The following is a 20030-nucleotide window of genomic DNA, read 5'->3' as shown; positions in this document are numbered from 1 at the left end:
GCGTTTGAGACCCTCTCCTGGGAGAGGTGGCTTGTGGTCAGGTGTGCTGTGCAGAGGGAAGGTGCCCAGAGACTGGTGCCATCCTGTCCCAGGGCAGCTGTGTGGCCGTCTGAGCTGGAGAAGGCCAGGCAGGGTGGGCTTTGAGGGCCGCCAGCCCAGAAGCAGCCCCTCGGAGCCAGGGCCATGCGGCCAGCAGGGCAGGATGAGAGTGGAAACTCCTGGTAAAGCAGGGACACGGGGAGCAGCTCGGGGCAGCCAGGGGCCCAGACGGTAGGAGGACCTGCGGCGGGGGAGTGAGGGGGGGCAGCGGGCTGGGAGGGGCAGTGAGAGTACGTGGGGATGCAGACTCAGTTCTCGCTTGGAGTTGAGGCAGAGAATACACGATGGGCATTGGACAGAAACGCTGTTGCTATTGGCAGTAATGAGACATTGTTTTTTGCTGTGGAGGAAGATTAGTTTGACTGTTCCGGGGAACTTGTGAATTTGACTCTGTGATGAAACGTGCAGTGGAGTTGGAGTAGACCCCCCCCACGCTGTCACTGTCACGTCAGGAGCCTCTGTGGGAGCGGCCGGTCTGCACGGGCAAACCGGTAGCTGGCCCTGAGGTGACAGCGGCTTCAGGCCCCTGGTGGCTCGCATGAGTGTGCACCCTGCCCAGGCCACTCAGCACGTTAAGGGGTCAGCCCCCTGTCAGTCACACGCGGAAGCAGGGTCAGTCACTCCACCCGGGGGGACAAGATAAACGGCATGATGAGCCGTCCGAGAGCCTCCCCTCCACGGTGGGCCAGGCAGCACACGGCCGCGGGGACAGACTGCCGTCCACAGGATGGATGTGCCCACGCCGCCGCGGCCCCCAAATCCATCGCGCCCTCCATCAGCCACCGGTCTTGTACCCGTCTGACAGGAATTTAATTCAAGCTGGCTCCTGAAAATAATTATTGTATTTTAAGAGTAGTAATCATTGGCCAGGACATGATTGAATGTGTCCATGCCTATTGACTTTTTCTATGATTTATAGCTTTGTTTAGTCGATATTCCCATCGAAATTGTATAATTAATTATAAGTGTGGCTGTCAGGCTGCAGGATGGAGTGCCCTGGCGAGGATTTGGAGAGATTAAATTTTGCTGGGCTGTCCCGCCGGCCTGGGGATCTCCGTGCTCTGCCGGGCGGAGGGAGGTGTCTGCTGTGTGCTCAGCGGCTGCCGCAGCCCCGAGCGCATCGATTTCCAGCTCTTTTCTTTATCGCACGCCCTCTGCAGCAGCGGGGAGTCTGCGGTGGGCCGCGCCGTGGAGGGGTGTAGTCAGTACAGCTTCATCATCGTCAAGCCCTGCGCTGGTTCTCGCTGTGTAATCAGGAGGCGCGTGTAGGATACAAGCGGACTCGGCTGTCATGTTTGCGAGACACCGCGGAGGGACACGGGCGTGCGGCATGAGGTCTAATCAGAGACACCTCACGTCCAGGGGCTGTGCCCACGGCCGGCTCCCTGGCTGTCGTTTTGTGTGGACTTGGGCTGTGGCCAGATCCCCCCCCAGGCCCTGACACTCAGGCAGCCAGGCGTGGGGTCTGCAGGCCTGGGCAGCGTTTATAAACACCCGGCGCTCAGGCCACAGCTGGCTGGGGGGTTGACCGCAGCCCTCCCCCGCTGGGAAGCATGTGCAGCCATGGCTTCCCACCCACATGGAGTCGGAGTGAACGGGCCTTCAAATCGGCTCATGCTGGTACAGCCCTGGCGCTCCAGGAGCATCTCTTGGCTGTGGAGAGGGGCTCGCACCGGGTCGTGGGGGAGGCTGTGCTGTGCTGTGGGCAGGGCAGGCGGGCACGTGGACACGGAGACGCTGGAGGCCCGAGCCCCCCAGGTCAGCTCTGCTCCTGTTTCAGCAGCTGGAAGGTTCCAACTCACTCCAAACCACATGCTTATTTGCCGTTCTTTTTACTCAACACCTTTCATAAGGGGAAGATGGGCAAGATTCGGGTGGCTCCACCCCTAAATGCTGCCCCCGATGGCTGATGGGGCTGCCCAGCTGGGCCGTGGGCAGGGGAGCTGGGGCAGGAAGGTGCTCAAGGCCTCACCAATGGCTTTGCCTGGACTTTCAGTGCCTGTGGCAGCCTGCTGGGCTGTGTGCTTTGGAGTGTGCACACGTATGTGTGTGTGCACACATGTGCACTGTCTCGAACACACACATGCACTAGACACAAACACATCAGTACTGGCCTGCATCCCGCACACACACCTCCCCTTGAGTGCATTTCGTCCCGAGACCTCTCCCCAGCCCCACTGAGGACCTGACTTCGGGAACGGTCCAGAATCCTCCCTGGACGGGGAGCGCGTGTCCCCTCAACACAGAGGCCGCAAGCCAGTTTGTACCTCCATTCCCCTGCTCCTCTCCTTCCCAGATACCCCCCAACCTGGCACCTTCCCCTGGTCCTTGTTGTCCTGGTCACTGGTCAGCATAGCCAGCAGGTGTGTGCTCATGTGGCCTCCCGGTCTGAAGCCTCCAGGTAGGGTGTGTGGCTCCCGTGACGGGGTCTCTGCAGGAATATGTGTGAGGCTGGACTCGGATAGCTGCTGGACACGGTCCCCTTTGTGCACAAGGAGCTTCAGACCTCCTCCCAGTGTGAGCGCTCCGGGCAGCCCTTCCTGTGGGGTTTCCGCTCGGCTTCCTCCTCTCCCAGCCTGGGACCAGTGGGGCTGGTAGGGGCCGGTGGGGAGGGCTGCCTGGTGCTCAGGTAGCAGCCTGGCACAAGTCATTACTGTGTACATGGCGCTGCGATCACACGCTTCGGGGGTGATGGATGAGGTGCTTTGAGGGGAACCCCTACGTAAGGCTACGCTCCCACCCAGCTGCGAGGGGACATGATTAATGAACACATCCGAGGGTGTGCGTGGTGACGGCTTGTCACAGCCCAGTGTGGCCAGACACTGCGTAGCACCCCGTCCCACATGGGAGCACCATGCTGCATGGGCCGTGTAAACGTGGGGCCATTTTTATTAGCTTTCTCTGTGAGGTGGACACTGCTTACCTCTGAGTTTGGGTAAAACAAGAGAGGTGTGCCGTCCTCGGAACACCACCACAGTGAGCGGGCTCCCCAAGGCCGCCCTACGCCGCCCTGCCCAGCACCGCAGCAAACGAGCTGGAGCCGGAGCCCAAGCATGCCTCATGGGCAAAGGCTGCCGGTACCCACGGGTCCCTCCGTACACGATGTGGCCGCTCTCAGTGGAGGGGGCTGCACACAGAGCGGACATGTGGGTGCGTTCCCAGCAGCCACAGGCGGTGCCACTCCGACCAGGGGCTCACGGTGCCCCAGACAGACACACCAGTGACTTTATTTTGTTCTCTTTCTTTCTTCAGCTCCTAGAATTTGACAAAGAGCTGTCTGTCTTCAAGGACAGGCTGTATGAACTGGACATCTCGTTCCCTCCCAGGTAAGGAGCACCCCTCCTGGATGTGGGGTGACTGTCCTCCTCGTGGGGCGGCCAGCGTGCCTGCGCTCACCAGCCCCGGGCCTGAAGGCAGCGACCTGTTGACAACAGCGGGGGATCTGTCGTTTTTTAAAAAGACATTTTCTCAGGACATTTGCCCAAAGTGGTCGGTCAGCCGCGTGCCCCGTGCACGGAGGCAGCAGCTCTGCACTGTGTCTCCCGCAGGGGGGTCTGCGTGGGCGTGGCAGGTGACACTCAGAGCCCTGAGGTTTGACCTCATGGTCCAGGCTCTGGCCGAGAGGGCCGGGTGCTCAAGAGTTCAGAGTCCCCGCCCAGACTAGTGGCCTGACTGTCAGTGAGCCAGAGAAGCAGGGGCCGTGGGCCCCACTCAACCCTCGGGCCACTGGGCAGGTGCCCAGGCTGAGTCTCAGACCCGTGTGTGAGCGGGTCAGCCGCTTCCCCCGCCCAGGGTGCCGGCCCGAGCACGACTCCCTTGCACTGCAACGCCGCTTCACGCGTGCTGTACGAGGGTGCACTCCCGGGTCCACTGAAGTCGGAGACGTTCGTGGGGGTTGTTCAGACTCCCTTCTTGTGGGAGGTTGACCCAGTGCTGCTGAGCAGTATCGACTCTCCCTCCCTCTCAAGCTTGGATATCTTTTTTCCTCGTGGTTTTGTTTACCTGGCCAAGGACCAAGGAGGCCTGGAAGCCACCGTGGGCCCGGGCACAACTCTGTGCACCTGTGCTCCACGCTGCCTCTGCCTAAAGTTTCTCCCAAACCCTGTACCCTTAAAAGTCACCTGGGCACAGGGCACTAAAGTGTAGGCAGGTCCCCCAGGGGCAGGGCTGCCGTTCCTGGGTGAACAGTAAGGGACGCTCAGGCGTTTATAGGAAGGCAGCTGCAACCTGGTGGCCCCTAAATTCCCACCTGTTCACCTGAGGTCTTTTCTGTCACTGGGATGGGGGAGGGGATGCTTTGGTGCCAAGTGGGAGGGGCTTCAGAGAGCCTCCAGGATGGTGATGTTTGGGTGTTTTCTGCTGAGCCCCAGGATATGATGCCTGGGGCAGCTACATGCACCGGTGCACCTGCCTTCAGCATAGTCCCAGGTCACCTGCTGAGCAAAAATGTCCACAGGGTTTCCTGGTTTGTGTGGTAGGAGAATAGCCCCCAGAGATGTCCCACCCTCATCCTGGAAACTGAATGTCCCACATGGTGGGCAGAGGGGACTTCACGCGCAAGGGCCTCAGGGCAGGGAGTGCTGGCCTCAGCAGAGAGCTTCCAGGATGGAGGCAAGAGCAGGGGCGGGTGTGGCTGCGGTGCTGCGTGGCCAGTCGATTGGGTTTTCAGATGTTTTCCTGTGGTTTAAAAATCATCTTTGAAGGGTTCCAAGCTAGACATATGGGGAGGAAAAAGGGGGAGGAATTTCTGACCCGTCAGCTCTACAGTTGGGACCCAGCGGCCAGTAAGGACCGCAGTCAGCTTCAGCCCAGTCACAGCACAGGCTCTGCACAGAGTCCGCCTCAGGTCCTGGGCCACCCTCCCTTCCCCGCCCCCCGGGTCACACCTGAAGTCCTCCATCTTTGGTCTTATTGTCCTCTTAAAACCATGTCAGTGTCAGTGGCTGCCCAGGGGAGTTACAGCCCATGGGTCACCACTGGGCGTGCAGAGCTGTTTGCAGCAGAAGCACAGAGGCTGCCACAGGGTGGCCAGGACAGCAGCTATAGGTCAGCGGCAGCTGTAGGTCGGCGCCTGCCCACCTGCGTTGTCTGACCCGCGCACCAAGTCGTGGGCTCAGGCGCGTGGGCTCATGTGCACATGGGAAGTATGTGCATGTGTGCTGTGTGGATGTGTGTACAGAGGAGTGTGTGCATGGGTGTGCTCACTTGTGCACATTGGGAGCTGCATGTGCACTTCTGCACATATGTGGGCATCACATAGGTTTTGTACGTGTGTGCACATGTGTAGGTATGTGTGTACATGCCTAGGAACAGTGTGCGTGCCAGGTGTGAGTGGGTTATGGACAGTTCTGCGTGTGTGTGGTCTGTGGGTTTGCCTGTGTGTACAGTGTCCACACATGCAGAGATGTGTGTATATGGATGTGTGTACACGGTGCGGGTGTGCATGTGTATCTGCCAAGTTGGTACATACAGCATGGTTGTATGTATACTCATGTAGGTATGGGGGTGTATGTGTGTGCATATCTCTTGTTGGGATATAGGGGTGTGGATTGTGTATACATGTGTGCATGGGTGTGGTACATGTGTGTGAGGTGTAGCTGTGCATGTAGCTGTATGCATGTACATGGATGTATATATGGGAGAGTATACACATATAAGGTGTGGGTGCATGTGTACATCTGTGTGTAAGTGTGTGCATGGGTGTGAGTGGGTATATTGTATGGGTGTTCGTGAGTCTGGATCTGGGTATGTATGGGGGAGTGTGCATTTGTGGGTGTGCGTGGGTCTGGGTGTAGGGTGTATACAGTGTGGGTGTGGGTGTGGGTGTTGTCGGCACTCAGCTTCCACGAGGTAATCTGTCGCTGATGAGAGCAGCTGGGGACTTGTGACTGGCTGCCCTGCAGATCCTGTCTTGGAACAGCAGGGTACAAGCTTCTGAGAACCCTGTCTGAGGGGCTCAGAGACAGTGAGATGGCTGGCCTGGTCCTGCGTGGGGAGAGGTAGCCCTGAGTGAGTCGTGGGAGCCAAGCAGCACTTGGTCCAGGGAGGGCCTTCCGGAAGACCAGCACCCTGTCCTCTTCCCTGGCTCCTTCCTGTCCCACACGCCCATCTCCTGGCACAGGTCACCCTATGGGGACTAAGGCTGGGCCCAGTGCAGGACGCCCCAGAGTCACCACAGAGACCCCGCCCCACTGCACCTGTCCTCCCCCGGGATGCCCAGGGTGTGTCCAGGAGCTGCTGCGCCCCCAGCCCAGGGCCACGCCCGCCCCTGGAGGAAGCTGTCTCATCGCCGCTCCGCCTCGGCCCGTAGGCCTGTTGGCTTCCCACCGCCAGGCCAGGCGCAGGCTCTTCTGGGAGGATGGACCTCGTGGAGCGTGAGTCCTTGTCACATGGCTCCAGCTCTTCAGAGCGCAGGGATGCGGGTCTGAGAGCATCTGCCTCCTCAGCCCTGGCTCCCGCCTTCAGAACCTTTTGATCCTCTTGCCCTCATCATTCAAGTGATGAGCACATCGCAGCCTGGCCCAGCCACCGTGGTCCCTGTCCTGATGGAGGTGAGCCCCGGTCGCGAGCACAGGGCACGTGTCTGCTGGAGGTGCCGCCGGGGGAGCCTTCCTTCCCACGGTGCTCCACGTGCTGCCGGCGTTGGTCAGTCGCACACCCGGGCAGTCCCAGGGACATTTCATTAGCAATGGGTCTCCTAATGAGAGTGATGGAGATCTACTCCAGGAAAACCGTCTGTTACTGCTCTCCACGGACTAATAGAACGTTGCTCCTAATGGATTATAACTTAATGCTGCCTGTCATTTTGCTGGAGAAGATGCTAATATTTCAGACGTTTATGGAGCCTTCAACACTCGTTCTTCCCAGCCGAGCATAGCCCCTTCGTCAGGGACAACTGTAGGGGCGGCTGGCGGTCAGGAGGCAGACTTGCCGCAGAGCCAGGCTGGACTCGGAGCAGCCAGGAGGCGGCTGGACAGGCCCCGGCCCCTTCCTGTGCCTCCACCAGAGACGCTGCAGCCCCACCCGGAAGGATGCCCGCAGGGTTCCTGTGGGCCCCGCACACGAAGGGCTCTGCATGTGCAGAGTGGCCGGTGGGCAGACAGGATGGCAGAGCTCTCCACACAGCTTTCTGAAACTGCCACTTCGTGTTGGCGCAGAAGTTACCATAACGGTAGTTGTTTGAAGTAAACGTTGGTGAGAAGAAGCTTCCTCACACTGTGCCCAGGCCCCGCAGAGGGACAGGTGGCCCTGCCCACCACCCCCCTCTGTCCCAGCATCCACTCAGTTCCTACCTCTGAACCCAGATTTGGGTTATTTGGAGCTGATGGCAGGAGCCATGCCTCCCCAGGTAGCTCAGTGTGAGTGACAGCTGCTTAGAGGGGCGGAGCCTCTGGCTCCATTTGCATCCCGGCCTGGGGTATTATTTACCATCGTGGGTTTTAAAATAGACAGGAGGAGAAAGAGAAGGTAGTGGTGCCTAGAAAGAGAAGAACGGTGGCCACCACCACGCTGAGTGTCCCTGCAGCCCGCATGGCACAGGGCAGTGGGCACTGCGGGTGCCGGGATCCATCCCTGCAGGGGCACACTCTCCTCTCCGGTGCTGAGCCTTGAGGCCCAGACCCTGCCGATCGCACCCCCACCCCGCTCTCCAGACCTTCCCAGAACCACCCTCTCCTGAAGCTAGGGAACCCAGGGTCCCCAAGGAGCGGCCCGCAACAGAGATGACCTCCTTCCTGCCATCACACTGGTCTGCGTCAGCAACAGGGCGAAGTCCCCCCCTCGTCCCCTCCTTGTCCCCACAGCTCCCAGTGCTCTGGCCATGTGGACCAGGCCAGAGTCTCCGTGTCTGTGTGTTAAATACAACCACTGGCTGCTCTGTCGCTGAGATCGGCTCGCTTTCCAGTGTCTGTGCAAGTCCTTCACTGATGACGCAGCTGAACCTTCCCACTTACCATGAAGAAAAGCCATGTCCCAACCCCAAAGTGGCTGGTGTTGACTTTAGGGACGAGTCCCAGAGAGCAGTGTCTCTCGCCCATGTGGTCCCGGGACCCCTTTCCACGGCTAGAATGACAGACCCCAAAAGGCTGTTCTACGTGGTATGCACCTGCTGATGGTTACCATCACTTAAAAATAGTTATTAGTTTACTTTTTAATGACAACAACAAACCATTGCATGGTAACATTTTTGTGAAAAAAATTAACTATTGCCTAACCAAAAAATAATTCCCAGAAGAATGGCATCGTTTCACATTTAAAAAAATTTTTTTTAAGTTCAGCTTCATAGACGACAGCTGAGATCTTGTATCTGGGTGGCACGTGAAGCGGGCATCCCCGGGAGGCATCCTGTGGGCGTGTCTGTGGCCTCCGGAACCGTGTGTCCGAGGCCTGAGAGTCCTGTGGAGTTGCTGTGCTGCTCGTCAGGTGTTCGGAAGGTGGTCGCTCTGTGACCATGAGTGACACAGGGGCACAGACCTGACTCCCACTGCGCCCAGGCGGCCCGTGTCAGCCCTGTGAGGGCGCAGACAGTGTCCTGGTGTGATTATGAGTACCGTGTCTACCTTCCGGACCCCAGAGGGGCCTTGGGATCCCAGCAGTCCACGCTCACAGCCAAGACCAGCCAGAAGCTGCAAACAGCCAGAACGCACCCATCGAGGGACGGGCTGCTGACGGGGATGTGGCGGCGAGCACACCTTACGCCTGAGCAAGCCCTGCTCTTGGCACCGGAGCGGCCACCCACCTCCGTGCAGGTCACTGAGCCAGACTGGCTGGTGGTGCTGGGGTCACGACCCTCGACCTCCCAGGCTGTGGGGTAGGTGGGCCAGCATCACTGTGCTGTGGGCTGTTCCTGCTGCATCGTCCTTGAGCACAGGGCAGTGTCGGCCCTGACTCTGTCCATCCTAACTTCACCAAGTGTCACCATCCTCAGAGAGAGTCGGGTGGGATCCCACCCTCCCACCCTCCCACCCACAGGCAGGCTCACTGCACAGCGGAACACCCGGTTACAGGATAAGACCAAGTTGTAGCTCTAGAAAACGACAGAACTGTGTGTAACACGGCCCGACATGCTGGACAAGGCTGACTCTTCTACAGACACGTTCATTTTTGAGGTAGCGACTGGGAGGCTCTTTTCAAATGTTTTGTGGGCCATGACTTGGAGTTTGACCAGCTATAGACTCGTGTCTGTAACAACGTGCATAAAATTGCAGACTCATGCAAGGAGGGTGACCTCCCTGCTGTTTACAGGCCCGGTGCTCAGGGGAGCAGGATGTGCATCTGTCCAGCTGGACCGTGAGCCCCCCCCAAAGCTCAGGACCCAGGAGCTGGGCCCGGGGTGCGGGGCAAGCTGTCAGCCTCTCTCACCTGACATCGGACGTGACAGTGTTGCATTTAGTGGTGTCGGTGCTGCAAGCGGGGCATGAGCCCTGGTGACACACCTTTTCTGTGGCTAGGTCGGCCTCCATGCAGGGTGCTTTGGCAGTCACTGTGCACAGCTGTAACCTGGGGGCAGCTGCTACCTTACCAGGGGAGGTTCGAAGGCCTGTCCTTACCCTCCCTGAGGAACGTGAGAGGGCATCCGCCCCTTCCCCATCTGCTCCTGGTGGGCTGCTTCAGAAAGGACCCCCAGTTCCTGCTGAGACTGGGCGGCCCTGCAGATTCCACCCTGGCCAGCACAGCAGGGCTTTGTGTTACTGGCCTTGGGCCGTGGTGACGCCGACACTGGCCTGCTCAGCCTGCTCACGTGTCCCCCAGCAGAGGGGCCAGGGCCCACATCCTGAGGTGTGGGGAGGTGGGGCAGCCTCAGGGACAGGGGGCGATTGTAGCTTTATCACCCTGCCATTCCTTACGCGGCTTCTCCCTCGCTGTCCCGAGTCCCACCCTGCTCGGGGTTTGCTTTCAGATAAGTCTGAGTGCACAGCGAGTGCCGCATTAATCAATGTCAGCCCCCGAGGGAGTGGCCGCGCCCTGCTGTGGGGCCACCGGGGCAGTGCCTGGCCAGGTGCAGGAAGGATGTGGCACTGCCAGGCTCCCCTCCTTTTCCAGGCCACGCTGGCCTTCCCCAGACCCGTCCGGGCCAGCACCACCCTACTGGGGAGAGGCCTGGCCCTGGGAGTGGCTGAGCCCTCTAGGCTGCAGGGTGAAGGCCCGGCCATGGCCCTGGGCTCTCCGTCGGGTCCCGGCCAGTGCAGAGCGGGCAGACCCAGCGTACTCTCATTGCCCGTGGTGTGCGCAGGACCACCATGCACACAGCTACTGAAAGTCGCCTTTGGTGTGTTAGATCAGACGTGCTGGGATTTCACTGCACCTTGGGCCTGGGGTGCACCCCCTTGGGGTAGGTGGACATCGTGGTGCCTCCTCAGAGGGCACAGCTGCAGGTGCTCTGTGGGAGGGGAGCTTCCGTTGTAGAAACGTGTCTCGGATGCAGCCGAGTAGAATGTGAAACAGGTGACGTCAGCCTGGTCTGAGCAGCCTGCGTCCCTGAGCGGTGCTTTGCAGCCCGGTTCCTTTGACTCTTGGCGAGCTGCCTGTGGCCAAAAACCTGCTCCTCCGAAGCCACTCAAACAGGACACAGCTGAGGCCAGGAAGCCACGTGGCTGGACACCCCTCACAGCGCCACAGGGTAGCGATGGAATGTTCTGGAGTGACAGGAAGCCCCTGACTCACAACACTTGGCACGGAGGCTGCCAGAGAGCGCAGGGCTGCTGGGTAGAGAAGCGGGCAAGGTGCTGAGTGGCCATTGTCAGGACAACCAGGTCACAGGTCTCTGCTAGACATGTTTCACAGCCGCTTCATGGCAAACACCCTCCACCTGACCTGTGTCCCAGCGAGGGGACTTAGTCTGTTGTCCTTTGGAAAAGGGGAGAGTTGTGGGGGTCCCACTGTGGGCACCCGGATCGGACGGTGCCCCCCAGGCCAGGCAGGTCCCAGTTGGGTTAAACTGATAAGGCCGCACGAGGTGCTGTCCTCCGTGTGGAGACAGGCGTGGCGCCTGCTGCCCTGTGTCCTGAGGTCTGTGGACAGCTGGTGCTCTTCCAGAGTCAGCAGGGCTGGACGTGGGAACTGCGTCGGTGCACAACCACGTCCGCGGCGGTGGGTCCTGATGCCGTCGAGCCGGGTGCCCTACACGGGGCCCACTCAGGCCTCTGGTGAGAGCTTTGTGGGTGAACCAACTCCAGCAGAGACCCAGGTGTGACCCTGATGCCCGTCAGGGGCCCAGGGTGGAGGACAGGGCAAGAGTCAGTCTCACACTTCCCTCCCAGCCCCAGCAGGAAGACGTAATGGCAAATGGGCCTTTACAGCAGTACCGTACAACTCACTGGGATTAACCCATAAGAACACACGAGACTTTCACAGGACACGCGTTAGTCTCTGGCGCGGCCATGCTAGGGGCACCACGAGTGAGAGGACAGCACACGGGGTGGCACTGACCGCAAAGCCAGGCCTCCCGAGTTCATTTAATGTGACTTCACTCCGTCCCCATCAACGCGCCCGCTTGGGTGGGGTGAGCAGTGTTCATGGTGAAGAAGCCCAATGGGCAGTGCAGGGCCCGCAGGCAGGACGGTCCCTTTGGAAGCAGGAGGAAGCTGCTCGCAGGGGGGAACACGAGGGCCAGGGACGGGCAGCTGCAGGACAGTGTGGGCTGGTGGCCAGTATCTGTGGACAGTGGGCTGTGCTCAGCGGTGGCCACAGGCCCGACCTTGGGCTGGCAGCACCCCAGCCTGCTCCTCACCCTCGTTGTGTCCCGTGCTGGTCAGGTGGTTGGCTGTGGTGGCTGCATTCCCAAAGGGGCCCCAAGGCCTCTCCTGATGGCCAAGCAGGCAGTGCAGTGGGACCTGCATGGGCAGGGCAGGGACAGTCTCCACCACAACGCTGACCCAGGCCATGGCCTGGGCTCCTGCCCCCTCCTGAGAGGAGAGCTGAGGTGGGAGCAGGCTGTGGGGACAAGGGTGAGAGGCCAGGCTGGACGCCCACTGTCCGCCGGCTCCCTCTGGGCCCACAGCAATGTCACATGCCAGTCACTAGGGTGCAGGCCGGGAGCCGGGCGCGTGAGGTGCTGACGCCATTTCCCAGGCGGGGGTTGTGGCACTTAAGACCATGTCCACAGCAAAGCCAAGTTAACAGAGGACCTCAGCCCTCTAAAGGGATGAGTTTGACTTGATATTCTAGAAACTTCTGTACAGGGACTCTCTCTCTGGATAGCACTGCTGGCAGAGGAGGCTCGGGGGAGAATCCCAGCAGCCCTCTGTCGGGACGGGGAAGAGAGGCCGGAGCTGGCAGCGCTGACCTGCCTGGTCCTGTTTCCCCAGCTACCCGTACAGCGAGGACGCCAGCCAGGGCAGGCAGTACATGAACACCCGGTGCCCCGCCTGGTGCGACCGCGTCCTCATGTCCCCGTCTGCCAAGGAGCTGATCCTGAGGGTGAGTGGTGGGCAGCCCTGGCCTCGTCCTGCAAGGGGCCTGCAGTCACTTTGGAGATGGCGCTCAGGTGCGAGGCGCCCAGTGAGACCCATGCTGGGAGGTATTCGGGTTTCCTGCAGCCTCTGGATTGCCCAGGGTTTTTCAATTACCACATTTTAACACAAAAGGAATGTTTTCAAAAGAATCAATATCTGAATTGGTTTGTCAGCCCCCTCGATGTAATAATGAAAAAGTACAAGAACAGCCGGCACTGAGTCCCTGGGGGCAGCAGCCGGACGCTGTGACGTGAGCTCGCTGCTTCAGGTCCCAGTGCCTCCCTCCCAGCCCCTGGGCAGCCCGGTGCGTCCTGTCCGTGCCCTGCTCCTGACCCGGGCCTCCCCACTGGGCAGGAGGGGCTGCAGGCAGGAAGGCAGAGCCGCAGGTGCTGCCCTAAGCGCACAGCCCAGCCCACCTGGCCCGCCCCACCACCCCCATGCCCCGCACCCCCTGCAGTGGCCCCTGCAGCCTCTTCTCAGAGGCCCTGCTGGAGTCCCTGGGGTGAGCTGGCCCTGGCTGCCCCTCCCTGAGCCCGGAGCACCTGGGAGTCTGGGGAGAGGTTCCCCTGTCTGCAGGCTGCCCTGAGAGCCGGCCAGGGGCCTCAGCCATCCTCCCCAGCCTGTGCAGCGCCTGCCTCTGGGCCCACGCCTGCAGCTCTGCCTGTGGGGTGAGCTGAGCACTGGCTGCGGCCAGGACAGGTGCCTCCAGGATGAGGTAGGCGTCACCTATCCAGAAAAACATCGAAAACAAGGAAAGTCCACTTTGCACTGTGAGCTCAAGTCTTAGACCAGCAGGGAAGGTGTCAGGAGCCCACGTTCCCCATGCCCGGGGGAGCTGCTGGACACTCGTTCATGTCTTCTCCAGTTTGGGGGACAAGATCTGATGCTGCAGACCCGGCAGGGACGAGCCCGGCTCCTGGGCAGCGGTCCCACAGCCCTCCCCCAGCTGCTGGGCAGGGGCACTCAGGCCGCAGGTGCACTGGGCCGCACCCTGGGCTCATCCATCACTCCACGCTAGGCTTCCTCATCATCGTGTTCTGGCTGCTTCCCCGCCCGGAAACGCCGAGGGTGGTGGGTGGGCGGGTGGGCTACTGGAGGCCTGTGACGGACGCTCAGTGCACCGTGCACACCCAGTCATTTGTTTATCTGTCTCCGGACCACGCTGTTGGAAACCCACAATTTTATGCTTCCTTTGTAAATTACCACACCACCTTTGATGAATGTCCCCACAGCTGGGGTGGCGCTGACTGTGAGGGTGGGAGTGCCCACACCTCCGGGCAGGTGGGCGCGCCAGGAGGGAAATCTGACCTTGAGCTCCCGCTGCACCAGAGACCATGGGCTGTAACTTGATCGGCCGCGGATGGAAAACCTCGGCCCAGTCCGAGCGGAGGGACAGCTCTGCACCCTCACCCAGCACGGCGGGAGGCGCGGGCACGGCAGCTCGTGACTGCGATGGGCTTGGGGCACTGTGCCTACCCCCCGGCAGACCAGGTCCCAAGCACCAAGGGGCTGCCCCCCCCCAGCCAGCCACCCCCTTGATCAGTGGCTCACTCAAAGGACGGTCCCCTCTGCTCCCCGGGGAAGCCCCACATTCCTGCCTCCCACACAGTTCCCTCTGTTTGCTTTTCCAGTCGGAGAGCGAGGAGAAGGTTGTCACCTACGACCACATCGGGCCGAACGTCTGCATGGGAGACCACAAGGTGATGTGGCCGGCCGTGGTCCAGGGGCCGGGCCTGAGGGGCAGGCAAGGGCCACTGCTTCTCTCTCTCATCAGCTGGGCTCCCCAGGACAGGCCCGTGGTCTGCTCGCACTCAGTTTTAATAAAATACCAGCAGGTAGGGAGGTGGGTGGACAGGTGGGAAGGCAGAAATGATTAGTCCCAGTAGAATAAAATACAGTTTTACTATTTCTAAAAAAGAAAGAGAGATACTGTCCCTATGGGTCGTCTCCGTGGCCATTTCTCGAGTGTGTCTGAGGGGCTTCACTGTCCTCGTGTGGAGCAGTTCTCAGCAGGCGGGCGGTGTCACAGGTCCCCGTGTCAGGAGTCACTTCGCACACGAGCCTATCTCTCAGGGAGCCCCCAGCCCTCCTCCCCGAGGCTGTGCGGCCACCATGGGGCCTCCCTGGGCAGCCGGGCCGCCCTCACGCTTCCCCACCTTGAGGCCCCTGGGTGAGGCCGCTGGGCATCCTCCAAGAGCAGCCCCAAGCTGGGGTGGGCGGGAGCAGCCATGAGGAGGACAGAACCCTGCCCCACCCTCATGGTGCGGGCGCAGTCAGCTGTCTTGAAATCAGCTTTTACATTAGTTTTTAGTTTTTATCTGGAAAGAACATGTTTTTACAAAACGTGAAGGCGCCCTGCCTGGGGCCCCTGGCGGCCGGCCGGCTTCCCCTCAGGTCATCTGGTGTGTACAGGACAGGTGACGCAGCCTCCCTTCTCCCTGGCCCTCTGCAGGCAGCCCTGGCGCGAGGGTGGGGGTGCGCCGGGCCGCCTGGGTGCTGACGCCTCCTCTTCTCCGCCGCAGCCCGTGTTCCTGGCTTTCCGTGTGGCGCCCGGGGCAGGTAAAGCTCACGCACGCGTGCACAAGTGTTGTGTCGTGCAGTGACGTGTGGTAAATATGCTCCTTCCCTTGAGTTCACCTTTTCTGAGCTTTCCCGGTGTGTCTGTCCCTGTCACCAACCCCTGGTTCTGCACAGGGAGGCAGCGCCTGTGACACGAGGACCCGGAGAGGACCACACGCGAGCCCAGCCTGTAGCCCAGGAGCAGAGGGGAGTCGCGTCCATTGAAACCCACACTCAGCAGCTGCCCCGATGACCCGCCCGCGCCCACCGCTAGCGGCCTGCCCACACTGCGCTTCAGCCTCCGGGAGCCTCACATACCTCACTGTCCCGTCTGCTCGTGTGACATTACGTAGACATACTGGGTTTTTTAATAAGTCACAGTCCTGTTGCCAAAACTCTAATAGAACGCGGCGGTTCTGTATTTTAGACTTCACGGTTCGTGTGTCATAGGCGTCAGCCTGGGGACCCCTCGGGGGCCAGTCACCCCCTGCTGGCGGGCGGCATGCTGTGGGTGCGGCTCTGCGCCAACCCAGGCAAGGGCCACTGCGAGGACAGCCAGGGCCCTGGGGCCCCCTCTGCTGCCGCCCTTGGTTCTCACTGCAGCTGCGTCCCAGTTTTATATATAAATAGATATAAATATATACTTTTTAAAATAATTTATAAATCTTACCAAAACTTACGCTAAATATACTTTCCAGTATGAATGCTCAAGAGTGTCCTGTCCGTGGGCGGAGTCGGAGTCTAGGGGTCAGTTAGGCGAACGTCACACACACATGCACACGCCTGCAGAACAGCTGGGTGACCGGCCGTGCACCGCGCTGATCGCGAGGCACACCCAGCCACACTCGCAGCGACGCTCCTCTGCCTTCTTCTGTGTGATATTAAGACCTGAATGTGAAGTTTATAGCCAGCTTGGGTGTACCTTTTAAGAATTTTGTAAACCGTTTTGTCTGTCTTTTGTTACTGTTCTATGGTGCCAAGTATTATACATAAAACAATAATATCGTGGGAGAAATAAAAATAGCCTAGTCTGCTTCCAATAGAAACTGCTTTTAACATGGGCTGTATATAAAAACAGAGAAACAGGACTGTACACGCCCTGGGCTCAGCTGCAAACGCCCGGTAGACACCACGCTGCCCACACGCTCCCAGCCTGGCCTCAGAGCCGGCCCGCTGCGGGTGAGGGGCCGCACTCTCTCATCTGCTCTAGAACACTAAGCCCCCGCGGGGCGGGCGACACTGTGTTTGGGTCAGTCACTACCAGTGCGGTGGCGGAGGGCCGCTTGCTGATCTGTGTTCTTGACAATATGTGGTGGTCTGGGTCAGGGCTGCGGTCACTGCGCTGTCCACAGCCAAACGGAGATTTTGTTCAACGGGGTTTCAGCTGCTGGTCACTATGGTGGCCTTTAGAAATGACCGCTCTGGTTCCTAAGCAATAAAATTGAACATGGTGAACACAGTTCTGCTTGGCTTTGTCTCTCTTCCTTCCCCGCGGGTCCCCTTTGAAATGCTAAGTGATGGGCGGGCAGGCGGCACCCTCAGCCTGCTGCAGACCAAGCTGGCTAGAAATCCCGGCATTTCGTCCCGTCAGACACCCTCACACAAAACTGAAGCCATGGGTTGAGAGCAGAAAAATCATCTTTCAGCTTTTTTACTGTGGTGGAAACTAATGGGACTCACCTCTCGGCATTTCTTAATGAGATTATGTAATTGCGCGGCTTTCCTCAAACCTAAAATGGGGATCTCTTTGCCCTAAAACTTGAGCTGAGAGAACACATCACTTAATGGAAATAAAATAAATTCCATATCGTTCCCTTGAAAAGAAAAAAAAACAGGCAGTGGTTCCTTACAAATGTCTGGTTTTCAGTCGACGGTAGAGCCTACTGCAAAAAAACAGAACACTTCAGCTGCTTTCAAAACATCCAAGAGAAGTCAGTAATGCACTCTTGCACATTCAACTTCTCAAATTAACACTCAAGACTTGTGCCCATTAAGATGCAAGGTGCACAGCTGGGGCCACAGAGTCTGGCAGAGACAGAACCAGGATGGTGGTACCGGGACCAGCCCTCGGATCCAGGAGGAACCGGCCCAGAGGAGGGCATCCCGGACCCTGCTGGCCGGTTCTGCCGGGTCCTCCCACGCGCCAGGCGGAGTTCCAGACCCAGCTCCCCGCGCAGGAGGCGCAGGCTGCTGACTGGACTGCGCTGTCCCGGTGGGCTGAGGGTCCCCATTTCTTATTCCCAGTTTCAATTAAATAGCGCTTTCTATAGAGGAAGAGTCTATAATGGGAGCTGCAGGGCCACGATGCGGAGGAATTTAAGACCCCTTTTATTCTGCCTGATGCGAGGTCAGGACGTATTTGCAAATATTCAGCTACTGGGGCTAAAGCTGTTTTAATACACAATCCGAGCGAAATGCGTCGGCAGGAGACGCGAGCTGGAGGGAGGAGGGAGGAGGGAGGTACGACCCCCAAATGTATTCCAATCGGCCCTAAACCTTATCCACCTGAGCCGACACGACGCGGGCCCACGGCGCCGGTGAGGGGAGACCGTACCTGTCGCCCGCGTCTCCGCGCCACGCGCCCCACTCCTTCGGGCTCTTCGCGGCTCCTCCAGCGCCGCGCTCTGCGGCTCCTTCCCGCGGAGGATTCGCGGGGTCGGGGCCACCCTCACGGGCACCGGGCCTACGCTGTCCCCCGGCTCCCGCCGCCAGATCGGGTCAGTTCCGACGCGCAGGACCCGCGCCGGATCCAGGCGGCCCGGCGAGGGATCAGGGAAGAAGAAACACGCGGGGCAGCGGGAGCCGCGGCTCCGACGGGTCGTGTTAAATAATTTATTGATGATACAAAGTGATTCCGCCTAGCCTGAGCCGGCCGCTTTATAACTTATTCTGTAAAAATATATATACAACTCCGGCTTTGGGGGGGGGCGTTGGCTGCGCCCCACCCTGGACCTCTGGCCTCGCGCGGCCTCACAAGGCGTCCCCCGCGCCGCTGCCGCCGCCACATGGGCTGACCAGCGCCAAGTTCGAGGGTTTGTGCTTCTTGAGCAGCCGCGTGATCTTCTCGTCGTCAGAGTTGGGGTCCAGAGGTCGGTTGTACTCGTCGTCGTCCTCCGCGTCCGAGCCGCCCACCTTCAGCTTCTCGGCGTCCGAATCCTGCTTCTTTTTGGCCGACGCCATCTCCGCTGCGTGCCGCTTGCGCCACTTGGTCCGGCGGTTCTGGAACCACACCTGGGGGTACACAGGGACATCAGGCCCCGCCGCCTGCAGCCAGCACCTCGGCCCCCACTCCCACCCCCGGCCGCAGGGCTATGGCTTTTCTGGGGCTGGGCCGAGGCCGGCAGCCCTGCGCGGACCGTTCGCAGGACGCGGGCGCGAGGGTCAGCCTCGCGCAGCGGGACCCGCGAGAGGCCGCCGGTCTCGGCCTCACCTTGACCTGGCTCTCAGTCATGCCCAGGGAGTAGGCGAGGCGCGCGCGCTCCGGGCCCGCCAGGTACTTGGTCTGCTCAAAGGTCTTCTCCAGCGCGAAGATCTGCTGGCCAGAGAAGGTCGGCCGCGAGTGCTTCTTCTTGCCATCCTTGTCCAGGACCCCGCCGGCCTGGGCTGCACAGGAGAGCGGGTCAGCGCGGCCGCCGCCCCCCGCCCAGAATCGCCCGCCCCGCGCCCACTCCCGCACGCGCCACTCACCCGGGCCGGCCAGCCGCGGGTCCCTCCAGGGCGAGCCTTGCACCACGCCGGGCCAGAAGATGGGTGGGCGTCCGGGCAGCTCGGCCAGCGGCTTGGGGTACCCGCGCGCCACCGCGGCCGCGGGCCCGAAGTAGACACCGGCCGACGAGGCGAGCCCGTTGAGACGGGGCAGGCCGCCCAGGAGGCCGCCGCCCGCCGCGCCCACGGGCCGCCCCAGGATGTCGCTGATGCCGTGCGGGGTGCCCAGCGGCAGCTGCGCGCCCAGGCCGCCCAGGGCGGGAGCCTTGAAGCCGGCCGGGCCCTGCAGCGCGTACGGGAACAGCGACGTCTTCATCTCGGCCATGTTGTGCAGCGCAGCCAGCGGCGCGCTGCTCAGCACGAACGCGCCCGGGCGGTTAGCGTCCATGGGCGCCGCCGCCGCCGGCCCGGGCGCCCATCCGGCCCGGGAAGTTCGCGCGCGGCCCGGGCGGGCACCGCTGCACGGAGCGCGGGGCGCGGATGGGCGCCGACGGCCCCGGAGGGCGGGCGCTGGCGTTCGGGCGGACCGGGCGGCGGGGGACGGCGGGCGTGGACGACGGCTCCGGGGTCGGTCGGAGCGGCGCCGCGCGGGCCGGACGCGCTGATAACCGCGGGGCCCCCGGAGTGGCGCGCGCGCTGATTGGCTGCGGGCGCCCGCGGCCCGGCCATTGGCCAGCGCGCCGCCCGCCGCGCGCCCCCGCCCGCCGCGCACTCCATGAAGGGCCCATTAGCGCGGCAGGTGCCTTCCGGGCTGTAAATTTGCCGGATTTATCTCCCCCGGGACGAAATAAATCCCGTTGGATGGGAGTTTAGTTAGGCAAAGGTTTTAATGGGAAATCAGGAAAAAATACGAGAGCATATTTTATCGTCCGAAAGAATGCAGATTTGAGGATCCGCTCGATATCCCCGTGCGCCCCATTCGGCGAAGCTCCCGCTGGCGGGCGCGGTCAGAGGATACGTTCAGCGCCCCACCCTCGGTTGCCCGACTGCCCTCGCTCTGGTTGGGGGAAGACCGCAAACGTTCCCGGGGACACTCTCAGGGATGCAAACGGGCGGCGGAGGGAACCGGGGCTCAGAGTCCAGCGGTCGAGCGGCCAGACTTGGCCCGCGCGAATCTGCTCTGCTTGGCTGACGAACAGCTGGCGCCGTGGCGGGTCCTATCCCGGGGCCACACGCGAGGCGGCCGGGAGGCATCTTATCCTCGCCCAGACCGAG

At 60.9% G+C, this 20030-nt stretch overlaps 2 protein-coding genes across 3 annotated transcripts in view; one reads left to right on the top strand and one right to left on the bottom strand.

Annotated features, from left to right (window-relative positions):
* Positions 1 to 16569, top strand: part of INPP5A (inositol polyphosphate-5-phosphatase A) — a 148777-nt gene extending 132208 nt beyond the window's left edge. Inside the window, exons 12-16 of one of the 2 annotated variants that reach the window (XM_066355184.1) lie at positions 3352 to 3425; positions 12405 to 12516; positions 14183 to 14251; positions 15074 to 15110; positions 15246 to 16569. In XM_066355184.1, the coding sequence (XP_066211281.1) occupies positions 3352 to 3425; positions 12405 to 12516; positions 14183 to 14251; positions 15074 to 15110; positions 15246 to 15262 (309 nt within the window). In that variant the 3' untranslated portion in view covers positions 15263 to 16569. Of the gene's footprint in view, positions 1 to 3351; positions 3426 to 12404; positions 12517 to 14182; positions 14252 to 15073; positions 15161 to 15245 lie in introns of both variants that reach the window. The other variant, XM_066355183.1, reaches the window with a different exon arrangement.
* Positions 16570 to 17919: 1350 nt separating this feature from the next.
* On the bottom strand, positions 17920 to 19435 carry NKX6-2 (NK6 homeobox 2). The gene is made up of 3 exons (XM_066354938.1): positions 18798 to 19435; positions 18541 to 18713; positions 17920 to 18341 (listed from the first exon to the last, which is right to left on the bottom strand). Exons 1-3 carry the CDS (start codon positions 19201 to 19203, stop codon positions 18081 to 18083), a joined length of 840 nt encoding a protein of 279 aa, XP_066211035.1. The 5' UTR covers positions 19204 to 19435; the 3' UTR covers positions 17920 to 18080.
* Between the last annotated feature and the right edge of the window lie 595 nt (positions 19436 to 20030).

The sequence above is a fragment of the Saccopteryx leptura genome, chromosome 13 (genome assembly GCF_036850995.1).
Source record: "Saccopteryx leptura isolate mSacLep1 chromosome 13, mSacLep1_pri_phased_curated, whole genome shotgun sequence".
Taxonomy (NCBI): domain Eukaryota; kingdom Metazoa; phylum Chordata; class Mammalia; order Chiroptera; family Emballonuridae; genus Saccopteryx; species Saccopteryx leptura.
Note: the sequence above shows the minus strand (reverse complement) of the source record. Positions and strands in the feature narration are given on the sequence as shown.

What these genes read in the sequence shown, in the direction of transcription:
- NKX6-2 (XM_066354938.1), bottom strand. Translation starts at nt 19,203, where the DNA reads ATGGACGCTAACCGCCCGGGCGCGTTCGTGCTGAGCAGCGCGCCGCTG. An exon ending in CCCGCGGCTGGCCGGCCCGG is followed by an intron (nt 18,714 to 18,797) that starts GTGAGTGGCGCG and finishes TCTCCTGTGCAG; the next exon opens with CCCAGGCCGGCGGGGTCCTG. An exon ending in TGACTGAGAGCCAGGTCAAG is followed by an intron (nt 18,342 to 18,540) that starts GTGAGGCCGAGA and finishes GTGTACCCCCAG; the next exon opens with GTGTGGTTCCAGAACCGCCG.